The following is a 23,032-nucleotide window of genomic DNA, read 5'->3' on the forward strand; positions in this document are numbered from 1 at the left end:
CCACACAGCCCTGCTCTTTTGAAAGAACAAGCCAGGGATCAAAAAAATCCAATGCCATGAAGGCTGTTTTTTTTCAAAAAAAAGCTTTTGAAAGAAGGCGCTCTTCCTGGTTTGGGAGTGGAAGAGAGCTTCTGGAAGAAGAGCCATGGTTTTCGATTTTTGGATTGAAGGCGCACACTTTGTGTGCAGATGCTCTGCGTGTTCTTTCAGAAAAGGGCTGTGTTTTCCAAAAAAAACTTTCTAGTGTAGACACAACCAGAGTAAAAGACCTTTTCTTGATGAATTAAACAAATATGGAAAGTTTTATGGAGGTCAGACAATTTAATGACAATAGATGTTGCAATTCGATAAGTTAATGCTTTGTAATTCTTGAAAAACAAATTTCTTTTTTGACATGCAACATTGACAAAGTAAATATACTTAAGTGCTAACTACTCAAGCAGTAGTTTGTTAGCTATCATTAAATGTTGATCATTATTGATAGAAATATTTTTGTCTGTGCTCAGTGAAGTTGACATTTACCAAAAAAATATAATCTTTCCAAGCCTATTAATAGTAGCAGGCTGAAACTGCATTACTCTTCACATGACTAGGTTCTCATACTGCAAGTCGAATGTAAGGCCAGCAAGATGTCTGTCTGCTTGTATTATTTACCTTACAAATAGCTAATTAAAATATTTATATTAACATTGTATACTTAATAAATGCATTTTAATACTGTATTGGTAGTGAAATTTTAGACTGTTGCACTGAGCAAAGTGGCTGCAGCTTTCCATTAACGAAAGTGTGACTTTCACAAGACGTGTGCTCCAGTTTCAAGCCAAATTGTAAGACTTTCTGTAATCCCCAGATTTGCCCATGTACGTAGGTTAGCCTGTCTTCCAGTCTTGAATATTGCAGGACTTGTTTCTGAATACCTGTAAAAGAAACATAAGAAATATTTTTAAAAGCTCACAGAAGTCCTTTAATAAAGCATTCTGAAATGTGAAATAAATTGAAAATATTTTATTAAACCACTGTAATCAGGAAGGCAAAGATTCACTAAAATCAGTTAAGCATTTTGCAAGTTATTTCAGATAGAATTTAGTAGTCTGCTACTTGCAGCTATTTCATTGTTTATAGAGGTTATGCTATACCAGTCATATTGTTGTTGCTGAGCTTAGCTTTATGGGGTTTTTACATAAATTTCAGTGGAATGCTTTATGAATAGCATATTCATTTGAACACTACTCCTGATAATTAAACAACGAATGAAATGAAATAGCCTGAAGAAGACTTCAGAAGTGAAATACATATGAATCCATAAATACAATAGCTCTAGCAACTGAAATAAAGCATTCACCTTCATGACATTGCTTGAACATCGTGTCAGTGTAAGAGTAGCTTACTGTGCAAATCGCAGAACAATTTCCAAACCTCAGATCTATCATTCTGGAATAAATGTATTACCCGTCTCATTCCCTCTCCAAAAAAGTTGCTTAATGGTCCCTCAGTTTTTCTTCCACCAGCCTTAGTGGTAAAGGAATCCTACCTGTGTGCTCTTGTGGCTTTATTAAATAGACCTATATTGCTGTACTTTTGAAAAATCCTATTAATATTTCAGTAGTTCAGTTACTCTTCAGCCTACTTGTCTAATATTGCAGATGTGGAGCAGAAAAGAAATTGTGGCATTCTGTCAGCTCCTCAAAATTGTCTAATTCCAGCTAGAGTAATCCCCCAAGATACACGGGGGTTGCATTCCTGCAACCCCCACAAAACTCAAATTTTTGCGCATATCTGGGGGAGCTTACAGGAGCCCAGAAACTGACCAGTGGGCTGGTCAGTTAACTGGCTCCCAGAGTGGTGGGGAGCTGGGAACCAGGGTGCAGCCTGGTTCCAGTCTCCCTGCTGCTTGCAGGACCCAGGAAAATGACCACCTCATGACTGGTCACTTTCCCAGGTCCCGCCAGCACAGGGGAGCCAGGAACCAGGCAGCTGCTTGGTTCCCAGCTCCCCACTGCTTGCGGGACCCAGGAAACTGACCAGCTTTGGGGGGTTACTGAATGTCCCTGGTGACTGGAACACTTGAGCAATGGATGCTAAGCTGTTTTTCTCTAAGGATCAGATGACAAAGGAGCTATCTATTAGGACACACGTGATGAGGGAACCCAGAGGGACCTCTTGTCCAAAACAACTCTCATGGGAAGTGTCTGTGCCCACATGAGGCAGAGCCAGCACCAAATGACATGAAATCCAAGAAATCATCTCAGATCCACTGAAGGATGATCCCATTTGCTTCAGTTCTAGTACTTACAAATTATTTGATTTGTGGTTAAAGGGTCTGTCTACTTTGAAAAGGACACTGATAGAGACTTTTTAGGATTCCTGGTGAGCATTAGCATGTTCTTAACAGCATCTTGCAAACCAATAAATGTACTCAAAAGCAAAGTCTGAAATGGGATTTTGGTCTAAAACTGTAACAACTGATTCCTTCCAGACCCTTCAAGTTGCGTAGAGATGGAACTAAGGCCAGAGAAAGGATGACCTAGCCTGACAATGTACTTCTCAGAGAGAATTTCTCAGTTCATACAAGCTTTTACCTTTTGTAGTTAATCTTGTTCCATATAATACTCCTGGGAGGAGGTGCCTAATTCATATGGCCTGCATTTTCCTGGCCCCCAAGCAGATAAATGCAAGAAATACTTGCAAGAGGACAAGCACCTTTTTCCCAGCAGCATCTTTGTTCCGGCATGTCTGGCGTAGCCTCAGAGATGGGCAAGGAGGGGTCAGGTAAGTGCACCTGTGTGATCACCGTGGGAGGGGTGGGGCTGTACAGGTGTGCCAACAAATGAGCTAGAGAAACTGTGTCCTTTTCTCTTCTCATTGCAACTCCCTATTGCTAAGGGTAGGGTTTTTTTTATTAGGCAGGAGTCAGGTCAGAGGCACAAATGAAGGAGCCTGTCTGAGTTACTTGAGCTCATTCTGTGAGGCACAACTGTAGCACCTTGACCGTGTAGTAAAGTTGTTAAAATTGCTGATGATGATTAATTGATCTCATTCTCTGAGACAGAAATGTGGCAGCATGACTAGTGTTTGTATTGTAAGTTAACTGTTCCCAGTCTCAATCAATGGCCCCCAAACACCCCCCTCCCCCAGCATAAAACCTGTGGAATTTCCAAGACCCCTACATTGCAGGAGTGATGTACAGGATTCCTATTATAAATGACAGAGAGGGAGTCTTTGCCTACGACAATCTATGTGCTTTTTCACTCCCCTCAGTCCCCCAGTACCGAAATGATGCAATAGGTTTAGACGGCAACTCAGGATTAATTTTACTTGTACATTTAAAAAAAAAAAAGACTTTGAGGACAAATAAAACATTTACCAGGCAGTCAATAAAATACAAGCAATCTGAACTAAGCACTTGCAGAACAACCCAACCTGGCCTAGGACAATGATTAGCCTCAAACTGTATGATTTCATGTGTGAAACGAGAGCACAATTTAAATGACATTGCTTTTCTGATGCGTGTTCTTGCGTATCATTGAAGAGAAAACCTGGGCTTATCATTGGAACGCTGGACATCAGTTACCAAGGGTTTGTAATTGTATTTTCATGTGTTTAGGGAATGCTGGATAGTCGTTGTGACTTTTTTGGTATTGTAGTTTAAACAAGTTACTGATGTGATTATACAGGTTGCATTTCCCTGGTTCAGCACGGTCAGGACCTGACCGGTCCCAAACAAGAAAATTTCCCATTCTAGGGCTTCAGCTGCCAAGCAGCCCTGCATTCCCTGAGCTCTTGCTGCTCCAGCCTCCCTAAGCCAGGGGGCTCAAGCTTGCCTCATGCTGCCATGGGACAGCCAAGGGACTGGGGCTCCAGCCCCTGGCTTAGTGGGGCAGATGGGGCCTCTGGCTTTGGCCCCCCACAGTGCTGGCCTAGCCCACAAACCCTTGGATGCAAGTAGTTGCAGCCCTGGTACTGTCTTGTCCTGGAACATCCATAGTCCTGCCATACCACAGATGTTGCTGGACCAGAGAGTGCCAGATTTGAGAGGTGCACCCTGTGTTGTATTCTTCTGAGAAATAAAATTTGCAGAAATTTGAATTTTTTAGTGCAAAATTCCCACAGGAATAATGTAAGCAGGAGGGAAGCTGTACTGCAAGTCACACACTTAAAAGTACAGCTATGCACAAAGTAAAATGCAGAGTAGAGTTCAAATTTAAATGTACGTGCCTTTTGTGTGAAGGTCCTGCATCTAATCTTGCCTCCTTATGCAGCACTAAGTGAAAATATCTGAATATTATTATTATTAACACAAGTTCTTCTGCTTATTACAATTTTAATATCTTTTAGAGATTATTGCATTAGAAAAGAGGCAAAAAAATGGCACAGTTCACAGAATCATAGGGCTGGAAGGGACCTCAGGAGGTCATCTAGTCCAGCCCCCTGCTTCAAGCAGGAGCAACTCCTACTAAGTCATCCCAGCCAGGACCTTGTCCAGCTGGGACTTAAAAACCTCAAGGGATAGAGAATCCACCACCTCTCTGGGCAACGCATTCCAATGCTTCACCACCTGCCTGGTAAAGTAGTTTTTCCTAATATCTAACCTACAGCTCTCCCTCTTCAACTTCAGACCATTACTCCTTGTTCTGCCATCTGACACCACTGTATACAAGCACTTAGAAAGTGGCTAACTAACTAGATCGCAAAGGAAAAGTAATTTGTTTAAAATATCTTTTCCGTTTCAAAAGGAGTGTGAAACTCGTACATAAAGGGGTTTGTTGGTCACATCTACAAATGGTAAAGTTGAGAATAAACATTAAATGGTACACTTTTCTGGAAAATGAAATCACAAACCTTCATTTCATCTGGCTGATGTTGGAACTTCAGATCTTCAGACATTAACTTGTCAGTCTTGATTTTGTAGCATCTGGTGACCTACAACATTAAAACAAGGAGATTCAGGCTTAATTCTTGTACTAATGATCAGGAGAGTCATCCGGACAGAATGGACCACTGAAGCTATGCAGAAAAGCTATAAAAAGTAATTTCTAAAGTTCTATTATGAAACCCCTGCATCAGTACCTATTATAGCTTATTAGTAAATGTAGGCATTAGTTGTTTAGCGCTGAAGAAACTAAGGCAAGAAGCAAAACAAACAAAAACCTGATTTAGTTGTGCAGTTAATGATAATAGACATGTTATTTGGGGGACATATAACCGAAGGCTCAGTGGATGAGACTGTATGTACATGCATTTTACCTTCGCACTGAGTTGTGGTTTCATATTTGTATGATATTCCTTGGTCAATGATCTCTGAAGAACTGACACAAACACTTACGCTACAAGGCATATGGCAAAAGCTAGTGATGGGTTCATCATGTTCAAAAATGGGATTAATTCGTACAGCATTTTCTGTGCCACAGTTGGGAGCAGGACCTCTATAATGCAGAACAAGTTTTTTATATCAAAAACCTGCAACTTAAGAAGCATAATTTAAAATGAATTTTAAAATGTAAAGGGAAAAATTGAGCTCCTTACTCCAAATTGGTCTGGTTTTTGCATTTTCTTCTTATCTTAATAATTAAAATGGTGACAAGAAAAACAAGGCTTAATACGCTAAGAACCACAGCTTTTAAAATTAAGGGTTGTATAGGTTCTGGAACAAACTTTGCACAGCGCTCTCCTTGGTAAAACCGGTGCCTACGTACAGGGCATCTAAACAGGAAGAGGGAAAAAGCAAACATATACATACAAATAAAACTGAGGGCAAGAAATACACAATATTTGGATTCAAAATACAGGAAAAACTGCCAACAAGTGTCAAAAGAGTTTCACATTGTAACTAATCAGAAAGGCCACATCTACACTATGGTGATCTTTTGAAAGAAGTTCTTCTGGAAGATCTCTTCCGAAAAACTTCTTTCAAAAGAGGGCGTACGCACAAGCCCCGCTCTTTTGAAAGAATGGGACAGGGATAGGAAAATCTGGTGCCAGGAGGACTGCTCTTTCAAGAAAAGGGCCAGTGGAGTGTCTATATATACTTTTTTCCGAAAGAAGCTTTCGAAAAGAGGCGCTCTTCCTGCTCTGGAGTAGAAGATGTCTTCCGCCACGTTCTTTCCATTTTGGATCCAAAGAGCGCATTTTGTGTGTGGACACACCACATGTTCTTTTGAAAAAGGACCTGATTTTTCGGAAAGAACTTGCTAGTGTAGACACGGCCAAAGATTCTTTCAATGTGAAGCAGCAGGTTTAATAATACATGGAAGGATATATCCTAAGTTCCTGGTGATTAATGTAAAGCTATTGGAGACTGATGTATTCTCTCCCCACCTCTGAATCTTGAGGATGTTTGCATATAGAACAGAGCTTGATGGGTGATTCAGAGCTCTATAATGAGGTCAAAACGAAAACCTAGCACTTGAATCCCTTGGGAATTCAGTCCATCTCTAATCATCTTTTTTATTTTAATCTTCCCTGCACATTGCTCATCAGTGATATCTAACTTGACAAATGAGGTCTGAAGTGAGGCTACTACAGTACTCTATTACAAAATACACTTCCTCCTGTCTAAAGTGGAAATAAATTTTAATTAATGCATTGTGGCAGATACTCTTTAATCGCTCTCTCTGTACTACTCCAGACAGCAAAATGCCTCTCAGTAGATCCAAGATTAGTTTATTATGGCAGAATACAGCAAGCTTGCAACCATACAGGGAATTCAGCAGTGCTTCTTCACACTGCAGTCTGAGCTTCAGGTGGCAGCTTCCAGTTCTTCTCTAAGAAGCCAACGGAGGCAAAGAAGTTAAGGTAACTCAACTATTGTACGTTTTAAATACTAATAATATACCATGTAGTTGATAATTCCTCTACAGCTATAATAATATACAGAAGCGTTCAATGTTCCAGAACGGGAGCTCTAAAGAGAAGGGTGAGAAACTGTTCTCAGTGGTGACAGATGGCAGAACAAGGAGCAATGGTCTGAAGTTACAGAGGGAGAGGTGTAGGTTAGATATTAGGAAATACTGCTTCAGCAGGAGGGTGGTGAAGCACTGGCATGTGTTGCCTAGAGAGGTGGTGGATTCTCCATCCCTAGAGGTTTTTGAGTCCCAGCTTGACAAGGTCCTGGCTGGGATGACTTAGTGGGGGTCGATCCTGCTTGAAGCAGGGGCAGGACTAGATGATCTCCTGAGGTTCCTTCCAGCCCTATGATTCTATGACTGTCCGTAGCTGATACTGAATGCTCTAATTAGCATATACTGACCCTCTTGAGGAAGAATGAGCAAGTGGGTTAATATGAGCACCTCAAATTTGTACTCGTTACCATGGCGATCAATCAACTGCTGAGTGACATGCAAGGTTCTGGGCATACTAGGTAACACCCTCATGCTGGGGAACCCCATCCTCTTTGGCCCACTGGTCACAAGGGGAAGCTCGTGTGTTTGGATTGCATGACATTCTTAGAAACTGGTCCACACTTGAATTTGCTGCCTGTGAAAGTATTTACTCTGGCTGGTCACAGTTACAAAGAGCTGCAAGAAACATTGTGCCTTCTCAACTAATCGAATCCTGGCTTCCGTCTTTTGAAAACTGTGGGCAGCAGGATGTCTGGTCATACAAAGATCTTGACAGTTTCAACATATGCCCTGCTAGGTGGCCAGCTATTACACCGATGCACAATATGCTGACACTAATATTTTAAGCATATTTCATACACCCCATCCAAAAATAAATTCATCACAGATACACCCGTTTTACCAATAGCAAAAAATGTGAACAGATGTTATTTGATTTACCAAAATTTCAGAACAGTTACATTTTGAAAATCAAGAAGAACTGGCAACTGATCACTTCAAGGTATTTGTGACCGAGGGCCATAATGTTTCAATAAATGTACTCTTTCTAATAAAGAGCTAGACTGTGATGCCCTTACTGACATTCACTAGTATTTGACTCCTCAAACAGTGCAGCTGAATTAATGAACATTAAAATTTACTTACCTGCAGACAGCTCCTTTTCCTGGAACTAACTTGCATTTTCCTCCATTAACGCAAAAATGAGGCTCCATCTCACAGAGACTCCGACATGGCAGTCCATCTTGGCTTGCATAACCAGGTTTACAAAGGCAGTCTGCCTCTTTGGTCCATTCATTGGTTATGCACTCTGAAAATTCATCACATGCCATGAATTTGCACGGGTCTGCTCGATCAGCTGTAATCAGATAGAGACATTATTGATGGATGTATTATCCCAGTGTAGCTGGCAGAATTTGTGGCAGCTAGAGAGAACAGAAGAGATTCACTAGAGCCAGGTTTCTTCTGTACCAACTGAAGGGACTATATCTCAGCCTAAAAGGAATGAGTACATTTATATTTCCTCAGATAGCACAGCAAGTTGTTAGGTTAGATTTCCTTGCACAATCTGTTTTCCTTCCCACATATTCAAAGCCATGTTTTTATGTTTGAACTACAGAGACTTTTTTGCATGTGGGTATTCTGATTCAATTATGTGTTACTCTAGGGGAGTAGTGGTACTATGTTTGCACATTATACAAGAAATGTGGTGCTTGTCACAAGTAGTTTGCAATGTGATTAAGGGCAAGGGGTTAAAAAAGACAGCATATCCCTGTGTGTTATACCCAGGGTGAGACAGCTAGCTAGAAACAGTGGCATATTCTAGGGGAGATCACCTTGGGACCATCACCATCGGCTGGTTCTGTAGGCTTGGGAGGCTGAAGGACTTTTGATGCTGGAAGCAAGGACCAAGCCAAAACTGCAACCTGGGTGCAGGTGCATAGGGTGGGGGATTCAGACAGAGGGGCAGAGAATTTGGGCCACTAGGCTGGGAGACAGAGGAGAAGCCAAGAGGCCAGGGGACTGAGCCACTAGGCCACGAGTTGGAGCAGGGGCTGGAGGGTGAGGGATTGAGCCTGCTTGAGTGGGCCGCTCTAGGCATCCGCGGCATAGGGCACAGCTCAGTCTGGGTTACAGTGGTGCCCTATGCAGCTGTGTACTCCGCATATGCCTAGAGACAGCCCTGGCCCCAGCTACTTTCCAAAAACCAGGCAGAGACTCAGCACGCATCTTCCTGGCATGGAGAAGCAGTCAGAAGAAAGCAGCGGTGAGACAGGCTGTACCCAGTGTACATGTTGTGTGGTGGGAGTATGATTTGGTAGCTAGAGGGAAGTGTGGGAGAGGGGACTGGAGATGCGACCCATGCTAATTCCTTAGCTCTGAGCATACATTCAATGAGTAGCAAACATGCCCCTCCTACTGTTCTCTGTAAGCCTCTCCCACAGAAATGGTCAATGAGGAGGAAATGTGAGCAGAGAGGTAAGCATAGACAGAGTGATGGGGCCTCAAAGGTGCACCTGAGACACCTGAATTGTTAAAGGGGGCACTGAGTCTTCCTTGGTGGCAATGAAAAGCCTCAGCCATGCTTGAGGGTGCTCACATCTGCCTATGTCTCTTTCACCTCTAACTTGTACACCCTTCCACATTTAGCTTCTCCTTCAATATAAAGAGTAGGGAGGCTCTTTTAAATCTCTCTTTACTACTCACCAGAAGAGGGTATCACTTAGGCATCCACTTTGTTACTGGAATGAATAACTTTATATTGTACTCAGTTGAACAAAAAATATATTGTATCAACAATAATAAAATAAATACAGTAAGCCCTCGACATACGTGGCTTCAAGTTGCATGCAACTTGCTTTAACACAACTTGATGTTGCTCTGTAGTCTCTTCTCTCTGCCTTTTCCCAGCCACACGGCTATCAGGCTGACAGCTGCGCGGCTGGGGGAAGGCAGGGAGAAGGGGCTTTTAGCCCACATGGTTCCCAGGTCCCCACCATGCCAGGGATTGGGAAACTGCTCCTGTCAGGGCGCAGCTGAGAGTTAGGCAGGTAAATAATAGTAAGGCAATGAAGGGTCCTGTGGCACCTTATAGACTAACAGAAAAGTTTTGAGCATGAGCTTTCGTGAGCACAGACTCACTTCTTCGGATGCTGGTCTTGGAAATCTGCAGGGCCAGGTATAAATAAGCCAGAGCAAGGGTGAGAATAACAAGGTTAGCTCAGTCAGCATGGGTGAGGCTTACTACCAGCAGTTGATCTGGAGGTATGCACACCAAGGGAGGGGAAGCTGCTTCTGCATTTAGCCAGCCATTTGCAGTCTTTGTTTAAGCCAGAGCTGAGGGCGTTGAATTTGCAGATGAATTGTAGCGCAGAAATTTCTCTTTGGAGTCTGGTCCTGAAATTTCTTTGCTGTAGGATAGCTACTTTTAAGTCTGCTACTGTGTGGCCTGGGAGATTGAAGTGCTCTCCTATGGGTTTTTGTATATTGCCATTTCTGATATCTGATTTGTGTGCATTTATTAGTAAATATGTCTTGTGGTCTGCAAGGGGCCAGCCCTGGTGAAACCAGGCTATGTATTGCCCACCCGGGTTATAAAAGACAGGTCCATTTTGGAGAGACAGTCTGGAAATACGAGAAATCTGGGGCAGGAAAAAGGGACCTGGCATGGCTTTTGTAGTAGTGGGATCTTATTTAACTGTGGATCAGCCAAGGTAAAGGAAAGTTAGCTAAGCTAGAGAGGAAAGAAGCTCCATGTTTCTGAACTGAGACATTGAGCTTCAGGAGAACGATCCAAGACTTCTGAGCCCAAAGAATGGTGAGGTAACCGAGGGAGGGAAAATGTATGCTGTTTTGTCTGGAGCTGTGTATTTCTTATGCTGCTGAGTAAAGAGCAACTTGTGTTTAGAGCCCTGGGAAAGCACACAGAGTTTGCACTCTCATGTGCCCCTGAAGAGGCAGATCAGAAGACAAATGACTTCAATGAGATTCTGAGGACTGTGCAAAAGCTACTGGGCATTCATAGAGGTATGGCTTTTATTTCAGGGCCTGACCAATTGGGCTGTCAGGAGGGGTGTCAGACTTCAAGGCCACCTGTGGAGTGTGTGCCTAGGCCAGAGATAACACCCAAACTCTGTCTAGCCCCAGCACACTAAGGATTCTAGTTGATTTGGGTGCCTTCAAAGCAGTCTTGTGAATGTTAAGCAGAGGGAACCTGACTGTACATTTAAAATATTTGTACAGTCCTGTTTTACCTACATGCTGGAATCAGAACCACTTTGTGATTTATACACAGAAACAGTGAGTACTGCAAGTGGTTCATTTCCCTCAGCTGTATCCCTTTGCAAACATTGCACAGTCAATATTTACTCTCTTATCCTGGCCTCTTCCACAACTCCTTTGAGAGATTTCCCTTTCTCATTTTATTTCCCCACATCTTCATCTCCTGGTTCCAAATGTATTTGCCGGCAGAGAGACAATCTGTGTTAGCATTCCTTTTGTAATTCCCTTTGTGAAAACTGGTTGAACCCTTTGTATTTGCCATATCCCTCTTGAATCACTTGTGCATTCATCTCAGATTATATTTTACTGTCTCCCAAGTTACCAGTTCATATTGCTTGTTCCCACAATATTAAAGGAACGCATTCTTTAAAGGGTATACGATGCCTTACGGAGACTCATGGGAGAACATCCTGTTAGAGACAATTCTGCTTTCTGAGTCAGATGCTAACCTTTTCATCTCTCGTTCTTTACCATTAAGGCTAGTCTCATGAAAGCAGGCCTCCCAAGCTCGTCTGCTCCTCATCCTTATTCCACTGCTTATTTTAACTCATTAAATGAACTTATTTTTCCTGAGGCATTAGTGGATTTTCTAACTAAAATCCTTCCATTCGGTGCCTGAGAGATCATGATAGCTCTTCACCTAATTAGTTCATGGATTAAAACTTTAATCGTAATTAATTAATTAAGACCTACATTAGTTTCATGTCCTCTTGTATTTTCCTCATCTTAACTATAAAATTCTAACTCCATTGTAAAGGATTTTCTGTTGTGGTGTCAAAGGCCAGCATCAATACCAAGAGATCTGGGTCAGGCTTGCTGCTGGGGGTGGGGGCAGCTGCACGTTAGCAGCGGGAGGGGCCTGAGCTCCAGGCCCCATTGAAATACCACGGCAATGCTGCCCCACTGCTCTGAAGAGCTGTGAGGGTGGGGGTGGGAGTAGTGCTACAGTCTGAGTGGCGCTAAGGGCTGACTGCCCTAGACTTTGCCCCTTCTAACCTTGGCCCTGCCTCTTCTGGGGGCCTCAGTGGCTTTCGGCCTTGCTGATCTGGGTTGTAGCTCTATGGCTTTATTCTTTGTGTATGTCAGAATTGTGCTTGTTAGAAATTTGAAGCCACCACTCTTCAGCTGTTAGAGTCTGGTGTGTACAGTATTTTTCTGAATTATGCTGGGTCATTTTTTCCCTGTAATACTATGCCATTTTCTTTAATATAGTTCTGGCTGGACAATATGGCCATCATAATTTGTGCAAATTTGGTTAGATTATTAAAATACTTAGATTTTTTTACCTAATGCACTTTTCCTTTTGGTATTTATTTGTTTATGACTTTGACAGGTCTTCTGGCTGCTTCTTGTGGAAAGCTCAGATTTATTTATAGGGTTCTGATTTGAGGTTTGTTTAAATCTTCAGCTGTGGTATGCCATTGTTTCCACTAGATGGCTCATTTTCACAAATGAAAAGGAATTTACTTCAAAAAGCAAACCCGTTGTAAACCTGTGGATTTTTGAGGTGCTTTCATTCTCTGTGTAGGTTTGGAAAAGTAGTTGAGAAAATAGTGGCATAGCACTCTAAAATTATAGTGCTAAATGAGTAATGAATATGTCGGGAAACAGTATCAGGAAGAGATGGTTATGAGACAGAGTGTATTCCAATTTCTGCAGATTACTTTGAGATCATGTTGGCCATGTCTACACTAGCCAAAAACTTTGAAATGGCCATGCAAATGGCCATTTCGAAGTTTACTAATGAAGCACTGACATACATATTCAGCATCTCATTAGCATGCGGGCGGCTGCGGCACTTCAAAATTGACGCGGCTCTCCACCGCGCAGCTCATCCAGATGGAGCTCCTTTTCGAAGGGACCCCCGGCTACTTCGAAGTTCCCTTATTCCGATGAGCAGATGGGAATAAGGGGACTTCGAAGTAGGTGGGGTCCTTTCGAAAAGGAGCCCCATCTGGACAAGCTGCGCGGCGGCGAGCCACGTCAATTTCGAAGTGCCGCAGCCGCTCGCATGCTAATGAGGCGCTGAATATGTATTTCAACGTTTCATTAGTAAACTTTGAAATGGCCATTTGCATGCAGTTCTGCAGCAATTTGCATGGCCATTTCAAAGTTTTTGGCTAGTGTAGACGTAGCCGTTGATAGCTTAATAAACATTGCTATGATTGGAAAAGTTTGTGTAACCCCAAGTTATTTCTGGTTGCCATAATTTCCTACTAAAATGAAACATAATGGGCAGTCTGATATACCGGAAGCCCAATATTAACGGTCTTTAAAATAGAAGGTGGTGGGGTTTTTTTAAGTTGTATTGGGTAAAACCATAAATTGTATTAATGTCATGAAAGGTCATCTGTATTTTTTTTTGTTTGTTAACACTTTTAGTAACACAACCTTACCTGGCTCAATATCAAGAGAGTAGCTGTCAATTTCCAAATTGAGGTACTGGGCTGCAGCATCACAAAAGTTTTCCAAAACACAGTGCACAGCTTCTGTGATATTGTATGGAACTGTCTTAGCAAACTTCATTTTGCTATTAACAATCACACTTCCATTTCTGAAGTTAAGTATTTCCAGTTGCTTAAATCCTGTAAGGTTGGATTGAAGATATGGAAGCAGCTGCAAAACAGAAAGTTGTTTTATTTTAAATGCCCTGTCAGTGTCTAGCTGTTATTAATTTAGTTTATATTCACTTTTCATTATCTGGTATATGAATCACCCACTTATTTCTCTGGTGCTTAACTATCAAGTTGAGTTTTCTGTTTGCCTTGATTAGTCTCTGTATTTGCATCTTAGTTGTGTACTGAGGTGAATGGACACTAGTTTCCTTGTAATGAAACATGTAGTGTTTTGAGAGTGTACAGGTCTGAATGAAGAAAAATCACCTCTCTAAAAAGCCACCTTCAATTACTTTCAAAGGCTCCATCCAAGGAAGTGAAAGCATAATATAAGAGGCCTATTACTCTTGTCCAATGCTCCAACAGCATAGTGGGGGAAAAGTTATAGCTCAACACATTCTCTTTGATAACTCATCATGTATTTTAAAAGGCTGGATAATAAATAGCATAGGATTCAATTCTTAGATATAATTAATGTTGCCATACCACTGAATCTAACTAAGGAATATCTCATTAAAATTACTTGTCGACAATGTGTGTGTGGTCTCTTGCATGATAAATACTGTTGTATCTTTTTTCAAACATATATTCTTTTTCATAAACCACTGCTGTCTGTTACACAGCCAGCAGTTGAGCCTTTAAAAATGTCACTTGTTACAGTAGTTCGAGATGTTTTATGAAATGGGAAAATAGGCCCCTATACTGTGTTCTGCTTCATACAGTTGTGTTTTCCAGCTCCTCCTCAGCTTACTTATCTAGTCAGAGTAAGTCACAATTTTCTAGATGAATGCCCCTGGTAGCCACTGTCATAGATGCTTGTCTCTTTTCATTGCTAACTGGGGAAGCAATAATACAAGCTAACAAGGAAAATCTTGTTTTCTGTGTGTGCTTGAACACTGTACATCATAGACAATGTGTTTTCACTCACCAGCTGCATGAACTGTTGCTCTAGAGCCCGGTATTCCGGAGAACTCCTGTTGAAGAGGTCGTCAGAAAAATGTATGTTGGTTACTCTCAGGCTGAAGAAAACCACTAGCTCTTTGCCTTTGGCAGCTGTTGTCATGGAGCCAGTAGTCACATACTTCAATGTGGGAGCTGGTGTAGCTTCTGCTGGCTGGCTCTCTGACACGGAAATATATCCACTGCCATATTCCACTTCATCCACTGTTGCTGGGCTCATTGGATGGACTCTATCCAGTTCTCCAGCAATATCCTGCACTCCAGTGTCAAAGCCAGTAGGGATTTTGCTCTCAGCTGCTGGCACTGGTGCACCTGTTATTTCAAGGGACTGCTCTATGATAATGGAGTGGCTGTGAGATGGACTAGTCACAGCTGGAAGTAGTGTGATTTGGTTAATGGGTAATGTGCCTATGGTGACTTCTTCAGGCAGGGAGGTGGAGTGGTCACTTGAATCAATTAAGGAAGGCAAAGTTCTGTCTCTGGGTGAAATATCATCACCTGATGATTCTGGTGGATCTATGATCTTTACAGCTGCAAAAAGTGGGAGGAAATATTTAACTTTTGAAAGATACATATACCATGACACATCTGTATAGCATTTCAAGGGAAATGTATTTAAGGAGAAAAGGCTCAGATCACTGGCACATGGAAGTCTTATTATGACTGGTTTCTGATGACTTGTAAGAAAATGGAGGAAATGTTAAGTCCACATGGCTGCATGCTGAGTTTTGTGTGCGCTTTGCTGAAATGATAATTACACTGTAGATGTATTTCCCTAACTTTTGCTAAAACGCTGTCTGGTTTTCATAATACATAATCACACTGGCCACCCATATTAACTGAAAATGTAGGCTGCAGCTTTGATTTGTCTACCCGATTTGTCTGTCATTCCTGGCCACACCTCTTTGTGAAAGATTAAAGATATTTGCCAGTGACTTCAAAATGTGGTTGTACGAAACTGTGCCATTGCCTCACGTACAAAAGATCGTCAACTTTCATGCTATTTAAAAAAACAAACTCCCCCACCCTCAGAATCACGTGCTGTATTAAAAACAAACGACTTGCCCCAGATTCTAAAATTCCTTCACTGTCTGTTGGAGCTCAGAGCCAGCCTGGGAATGTGTATTTGTAATCTAAATCTTAAACGTAACGAGTGGAACTGTCTGAATTCAGACAATCAGCTATTTACTGTAGTAGGATAAGAGAAAATGACAGACTCCATTTTAAACTCAAGAGCATAACATGAGTCATTTCCAGTGATGTGCTGGTTAGGGGACTCTAAGGGGCTCCTAGTCAAAATTGGCTGGGAAATTTAGATGATTACCAGTCTCTGATGGCATCATCTCCATCTTTTGACACTACTTTATTATCCCTGCCAGAGGTCATTATACTGGCAGTTATTAAAATACTTTTGAAGAGGAAATATTTCCCTTTAGAACAGACTGGATTGAGGGTGGGAGGAAAGAAGGATTATCCCTCATCAAGTTATCCCTGAACTGTAGTTGCTATCTCCCCTCTTTTCCAATGACACAAGTTGTGAGCCTATGCCCATCCTAACAATGTGTTGAGGAGCAACTAAGCATTTCCAGCAGAAAGAAACTTAACATAAATTAGGTATCTCATCTCTTGAGAAAGGTTATAGGAAACCTTTATATTAAATGAGAAAGTTTAAAAAAAATGCTAATCCCTCATCCCTTGTTGTTGCAGCTAAATCCTGTCAATCAGAGTTTCTCCAAGTGTAAGGGTTTTTTTTTTTCTTTTGGTGAGCCCATTGTTAAAATATTGCTGTTATTCACAGTTCTTTTAAAAACCAATGAGAATCCTTTCCTTAAAGCTTGTGTGCCTGGATGAGGAGATACAAAAATGTACACATCCTCATTCCTTTAGGGTAATCCAACATTCAAAATAGATGTCTTGTACCAAAATCTGCTCTCAGCTGTACATGCAAGGCTGTAGACTTCAGAATTAGGCCCTTGAATAAAGATTCATCTCTCTGTCATAGTTACCACCTTGTGCACAGTTGGAAAAATAATCTGATGAAGCAGGTTTTTGCCCACAGTAGCTTATGCTCCAAAATATCTATCAGTCTATAAGGTGCCACAGGGCTTCTTGTTTTTGTGGATAACATGGGCACCCCTCTGATACATTTCATTCGTTAGTTTTCCCATGGCTTTTTCCTGTGGATATACATATATACAAATTGATAATTTCCTGACTGACATTGGTAGGCATACTTTTGGGCAAAGTACTGGAAAGAGTCTGGTCTTGTGGTTAAAATAATGTGTGTGTTGGGTGAGGGGAGGCTGGAAGAGCTGGGTTCAATTCTGAAGCTTCTTATGTGATTGCGAGAAGGTCCATTAACCTCTCTGTGCTTTGGTTTCTATTCTCAGAGCTGTTGTGATTCATTAACGTCTGAGAGGCTCTCAGATCTCGTAGAGATGGGGCCACAGAAGTACTTCGATAGATATTTATTGTCCTAGAAAGAAACATTAGGACTTTTTCTCATGGTTTATAAAGTAAGCTGTTAGGAATAGCCTTGCTCAGGTGACAGCACTCTGTCTTATGGCATCATTGCATATCATTGAGCGTTTATAAACTTCTGACTTAGGTAATGGCAATATTGGTGTCAAGGGTACAAGCGGGTGCAGATGTTAAATCATTCCTCCCTATAAGCTGAGTCTTAGAATACTTCTTTTTTTTTGGCCCCAAGCACTATCCTGCCTTTGGATGGAAGTATAGATGGAGGAGCTCCCAATTGTCCAGCTTGAACAACTGATTGCCCTTTTTGGAAAAGCATAAGGGTGTATCGTTCCTTCTTGGGTAAAGCTGCCTGTTAATAGCCTTATGACAGCTGCTTCTTCCTGCACAGTCACCAACATTACCTTACTCCATTACAAACTGCCTGAATACCAATATGAAAGGCACTATATAAAACTGTATTCAGAATGCCATATTCCAATACAGGTTGAACCTCTCTACTCTGGCACCCTTGGAAACTAATTGGTGCCAAACAAGATAATTTGCTGGACCACAGGAGGTCAATATTGTCTAGCAGCATTAACAAAATTTTCACTTCTTGCTGGGCTTTTAGAAGACGTGTAGGGGTAAATTACAGCTTAAATAGCAGCTCAGAACACCGAGATCCAGGATTGGTGGATGGAAACAAACTTTACAGGACTGCAGGAAACTCGGCCATGCCCATGATAAGTGGCCATCCAGCTAACTAAAATCATGCCGGATTACACACGCTGCCAGACAAGAGTGATCCGGAGTAGAGAGGTTCAACCTGTACTATGCTAGACCATCATTGAGTAAAAGGCATGTATGTTATATTTCTGTAACTTGATGATAATTACTTTGGAAAACGCCAATAGCAGGCAAACATTTATTCGTTATTATTTCTATTATTATTTCTGTTATTATGTATTATTATTATGTATTATTTATACACTTATAGCTGAATCTGATGAAGTGCGTCTTTGCCCATGAAAGCTTATGCTCATACATTTCTTTTAGTTTATAAGGTGCCACAGGACCCCTCGTTGCTTTTAAACATTTATTAAGTACCTGAGCTTACTATGTCAGTAACAGTGTATCCCAAAGCACATCACGGTGTCCTTGCGGCTATGCAGAAAACAGTCACTCAGAAACCAACATCTGGCTTGCCATAGCAAAGGCAAATGGCAAGAGGCCATGCACATACTGTATTTTGCTCCCCTTTTGTGAATAGCAGAATCATGGAGCTGGGAATGATGCAACAACAGACACATTCAAGCACCTTCCAATGCCCTTTCTAGCTCTTACTCTGCTGAAGACAGGGATTATCGGTTATATACACTACAGTGCTGAGCCTCTACAAATAGGACACACAGAGGGTGATGGGAGGCTGCTTGTGGCTCATTCATCTCTTTCTACCCTGTTCTCAGTAACAGAGAGGCCTCTGCGTTAGTCTGTATTCTAACAACCCCCCGTCGTCACGTAGCACTGCAAAGGCTAACAAAATCTGATCTGAAGAAGTGGGTCTGCCCCACAAAAGCTCAGCACTGAACAAATAATTTTGCTAGTCTTTAAAGTGCAACATGACTGTGATTTTGTTTTACCCTGTTCTTAGCTCAGCAAACCTTCCTGACCAACTCTGCTGCCTCCTCCTGAATAAATGCAGACCCCTTCTCTTTGAGCAATTTCTTATTTTGGACAAAAAGTACCCTTAGTCCCAACAGCAGTTTTCCAGCTTAATAAGTAAACATTGATTCTGTTTGCTGCTTGCATGATTTGGGCCAGGTTCTGAGCTCATGTTTCAGAAGTGAGACCAGGGAGGACAGTGGAGCAAGCCAAGTGAGAGGAGACTGGATTTGAACTGAGCCAAAAAGCTCAGCGCAGTGATTCTAGGAAGCTGAACAGGTTGCATGGAAAGTAGCACTGACATACCCAGGAGCCATGGGATAGGTAGATGTCAAAATCAGGCCAGTTTGCTTACATTCTATCAACTGTGTTCTGACATGTCACCTCTTCCATCCCCCCAATAGCTCCATCAGAATGACACACATAAAATACACATCATGCAACGTTCAACGTTAAAAAGACGTCAGCACACTTGGGGAAAAGCAAACAGTGCTGTGAAATCCATGAGTGATGCTGTAGATTGTTGCATTCTAGAAAGTGTAAAAACACCCCTGAATGAAAGGAAGAAAGGCTCAGGGCCCATTTATTCTAAGCTACTTTACAAAGCCCTGAAAGTGCAAAGGGACTATAAAATGAGTCCATGCATTTATTCTCCCACACAGGAGTTCAGTGACACTATACAATCTGCGCTGCTGAAAATCTAATACAGGAACTCTCCTCCTATTAGGGCCAAATGAGAAATATGGTGTCACTGGATAAAACTGACATCTTACAATATTCAGTCACAGTAATGTTGTATGTGATGCCCACAGTTAATGCTGTACCACAGTATGGGGCCTTTAATACTTAAGATCCTTAAGTGCTGCCACAATAGAAAAAATAAACAACAATACAATTGCATACACCATGTGTCAGTGGAAAGATTTCCTCCTACTTCATTTAGTATTAAAACTGGGATTTGTACTGCAAATACCTTCGCATCAGAGACCGAGCACATAAATGCTCAGAAATGGTTTTTTGTTTGGTGGAGATTAGTGTGGGATGAACAATTTTTTTAAGGAAAAACACCAACCCTCTGGAGCAACCCTGTCCTAAAACGATAAATGAAAATGGAATATTTATGGGATTGAGTTTGGTGGAGTGTAAAACTGTGTGGCATTTTGACAAGAATTCCTGTGGCACCTTACAGAGTAACAGATATTTTGGAGCATAAACTTTTGTGGGCAAAGACCCGCTTCATTGGATGCATATTATGCTCCAAAATATCTGTTTGTCTATAAGGTACCACAGGACTTCTTGTTGTTTTTAAAGATACAGACTAACTCAGCTGCCTCTCAAATACTTGTGTGATATTTGTGAGCCAAGTAGTTTTAAGTGCCTCATCTGAATTTACACAGTACATTTTAGGCAGAGCCTTGAATATAATGCTGATGACCAACCCTGAGTTAGCAACAAAGCGTCTGTATTACTATAGTAATATCTCAAACACAACAATTTGTGAAGATGAATACTGTTTCCTTTGAACTATAGCAGGAGTCCAGGCAGAAGATGGTTTGGGAGAGGTGTTAAACAGAAAATTTGCAATGGAGCAAAATGAGAGAAATTAGGTTTAGGGATAATATTGCTTACCTAATAAAGTAATTATTCAGCATGAGAAGACTGTGACTCTGTCATTCACAAACATTGTCCCATGCCAGCATATTGTTGTTATGAGACTATTATTGTGGAAGGCTATAGTATTTTTAAAAGCACTTCTTGTGGCAATGTTGAGTTCATCTGCCTTCTGACTGTAACATTAACAATGCTCCCTAACAATTGGCGCTAAATGGCTAGGTTGCTATTATGACTCCTGAGTTCCATCCTGTGCAACTACTCTCCTTATTAACCCTGATGAACTAAACTGTGCTAAGTGCTGTACACACACAGAGAAATGCCCAGCTTTGGAGTACCTAAGTTCTGAAAGATTAAAAAAAAAAACAAAAACAACTGAAAGGTGAAGGGGAAATGGGGCACATCGCCAAGCAAAGCAATCAGGGTGATGGCTGACAGATGCATTGCTAGGTCTCCTCCTCCTGTTTTTTTTTCTGGGCTTTCTGGATTTACAGGATACCTGCATACCTTAAATGCCTCTTGAGTGGAAGGGCATAGGCCAAAAGTGTTGCATCTGGTTTCAAAGATGCTGAACTCCTGCTTGTCCAACTGAAATCAGTGGGAGGTGCAGGTCACCTGTACACAAGTCTGAACCATTTATTCCAATATGACAAAAATCTTTAGAAGTTCCTCTCCAGCTGAATTTACCAGCTACCTACAAACAGAAGTTGTAACCTTTGTCAGCTGTGAGACTAATCCATTTGCCTGATAAACAGAGCCCCCAGTTCTCAGTCTTTCTGTGGCTAAGAGCCTGACTAAACAGCAGTAGGGAAGCAAAGCTGGGTTTAAGACACCTTTATGCTTCCAGAGGTCTGGGAACATTTTGGGCTGGTGCACAACCACCAGCGTAGGTTAGAAGCGCTTCGGGTCTGCTCTAATGCCTATGGGCCTTGAGACATAGAGAACAGCTGTATCAGAGGGTGTTATAGACATAGAATCTTAGAACACTGGAACTGGAAGAATTGGCGACAGATCCAGTCTGCTACCCTCATGGATCAGGCAGCAACTAGCTTATCCTTGCCAGATGCCTATCCAGCCTCCTCTTAAGTGTCTCCAAAGACGGAGACTTCACAAACTCCCCAGGAAATTTAATCCAGTGTTTTAACCACCCCGACAGTTAGGAAGATTTCCCTAATTTCCAGCTTAACCTCCCTTGCTGCAATTTAAACCCGTTACTACTTGTCCTATTATCAGAGATTAAGGAGAATAATTTTTCTCCCTCCTTCTTGTAACGCCCTTCTAGGTACTTGAAAGTTTCTACCAAGCCCCCTCTCAGCCTTCTCTTTGCCAAACTAAACAAAGCAGTTCTTTCAACCTTCCCTCTTAGGACATGCTCCAAACACAGCCTTTCACACCAAAGACTCTATCGTCCTGTCTGCATTTCCTGGGAGAAAGGGGGTTCATCTCCCATTCCAAGAGCAGAGCAAAAGCACTGTCTTGTCTGTGTTTCTAACGAGAAACAAGGGGAACTTTGTTGCTGGGCACTTTGCCCCTCCTGTGAGAATACTACAAAGGGAGGGGAGGGATTCTGTCAGCTGCAGGTGGGGGCTGAGCTCTGCAGGGGGCTGGACCTGCTCACATCATGGAGCGAGGGGCTTGAGAAACCTCCAAAATTCCATCCCTTGTGATGAAATCATGAAAGTTGGCAACACCAGGAAATAAGAGATGTAAAAATGCCCCCACACTAACCCTGAGGCTGAATGACTGAAAAATAGCATATGTTCAAACACACCATCAGCCCAAAAAACCAGTTTTGACCCTCAATCACTGTTTAATCTCCTGAGACAATGTTCAGTGAGGTCTGCAAATCTTTGATCTGTGGTTATAGGGACAAAAATCAGACTGTCTGATACTGGGGATAATATTATGTCTAAAGCTGAATTGCTGCTGGCATGGCTGTCTAAACATTAAATTAAAAGAGGCCATTTCTTGGACAGTTTACAATATTATATCTCTGTAAGAGTGATTTTCTAGACACAGAGATTTATTCCTCAACAGGGAGAACAAATCATGAGGGTTTAGTGCATAAAAAGAATTTGCTGTCATCATAAGGTGTTTATTTTAGTTATAAAATAAGATTATCCTGCTGTAATTAACAACAAACAAATCAACCCCCCACAACCTTATTCTTTAGAAACAAGGAATTATTTTCTCTCCAGGGTATGAGAGTCTTTGAAAGCTCTTTCAGAGTTATACCATCTGCATTTTTTTTCCTAGGAGAAAAGTTTCAGCTGAAAAATTTTACACAGGCCCAATTTTGAATCTTAAATAATCCCAGGACTCCTGGTCTTTCCTGCTAGGATTGCCAAAATTTCAGGTTTGTATTTGCATGCTACAACCCTAACCCAGGACTTTTCAATGCTATGTAGCTGCTAGCTGTAATTTAACAAGGCCTGAATTTATTTTGGGAGGCCTCATGCACTGCAGCTGTGTGCTGGCACCGCATATGTGAAGATGCTAGTGATAGTGTTGTGCTGTCTATGCATCAAAATTTGATTTTGTACCTTAGGACAAATACAAATGGGTAGTAGTAATTATTCCAAGCTATTTCTGGGAACAACATTCTAT

The 23,032-nt window shown here is 41.7% G+C and overlaps 1 protein-coding gene across 1 annotated transcript in view; it reads right to left on the bottom strand.

The window, feature by feature from the left end:
- Positions 1–4,891: 4,891 nt before the first annotated feature.
- The window catches only part of IMPG1 (interphotoreceptor matrix proteoglycan 1), a 102,453-nt gene continuing 84,312 nt past the window's right edge, over positions 4,892–23,032 (bottom strand). The window contains exons 14-19 of the mRNA XM_074989131.1: positions 14,661–15,223; positions 13,514–13,733; positions 7,983–8,193; positions 5,524–5,700; positions 5,245–5,423; positions 4,892–4,920 (exon numbers count right to left, since the gene is read on the bottom strand). Coding sequence (XP_074845232.1) covers positions 4,892–4,920; positions 5,245–5,423; positions 5,524–5,700; positions 7,983–8,193; positions 13,514–13,733; positions 14,661–15,223 — 1,379 coding nt within the window. The remainder of the gene's footprint in view (positions 4,921–5,244; positions 5,424–5,523; positions 5,701–7,982; positions 8,194–13,513; positions 13,734–14,660; positions 15,224–23,032) is intronic.

The sequence above is a fragment of the Carettochelys insculpta genome, chromosome 3 (assembly GCF_033958435.1).
Source record: "Carettochelys insculpta isolate YL-2023 chromosome 3, ASM3395843v1, whole genome shotgun sequence".
Taxonomy (NCBI): domain Eukaryota; kingdom Metazoa; phylum Chordata; order Testudines; family Carettochelyidae; genus Carettochelys; species Carettochelys insculpta.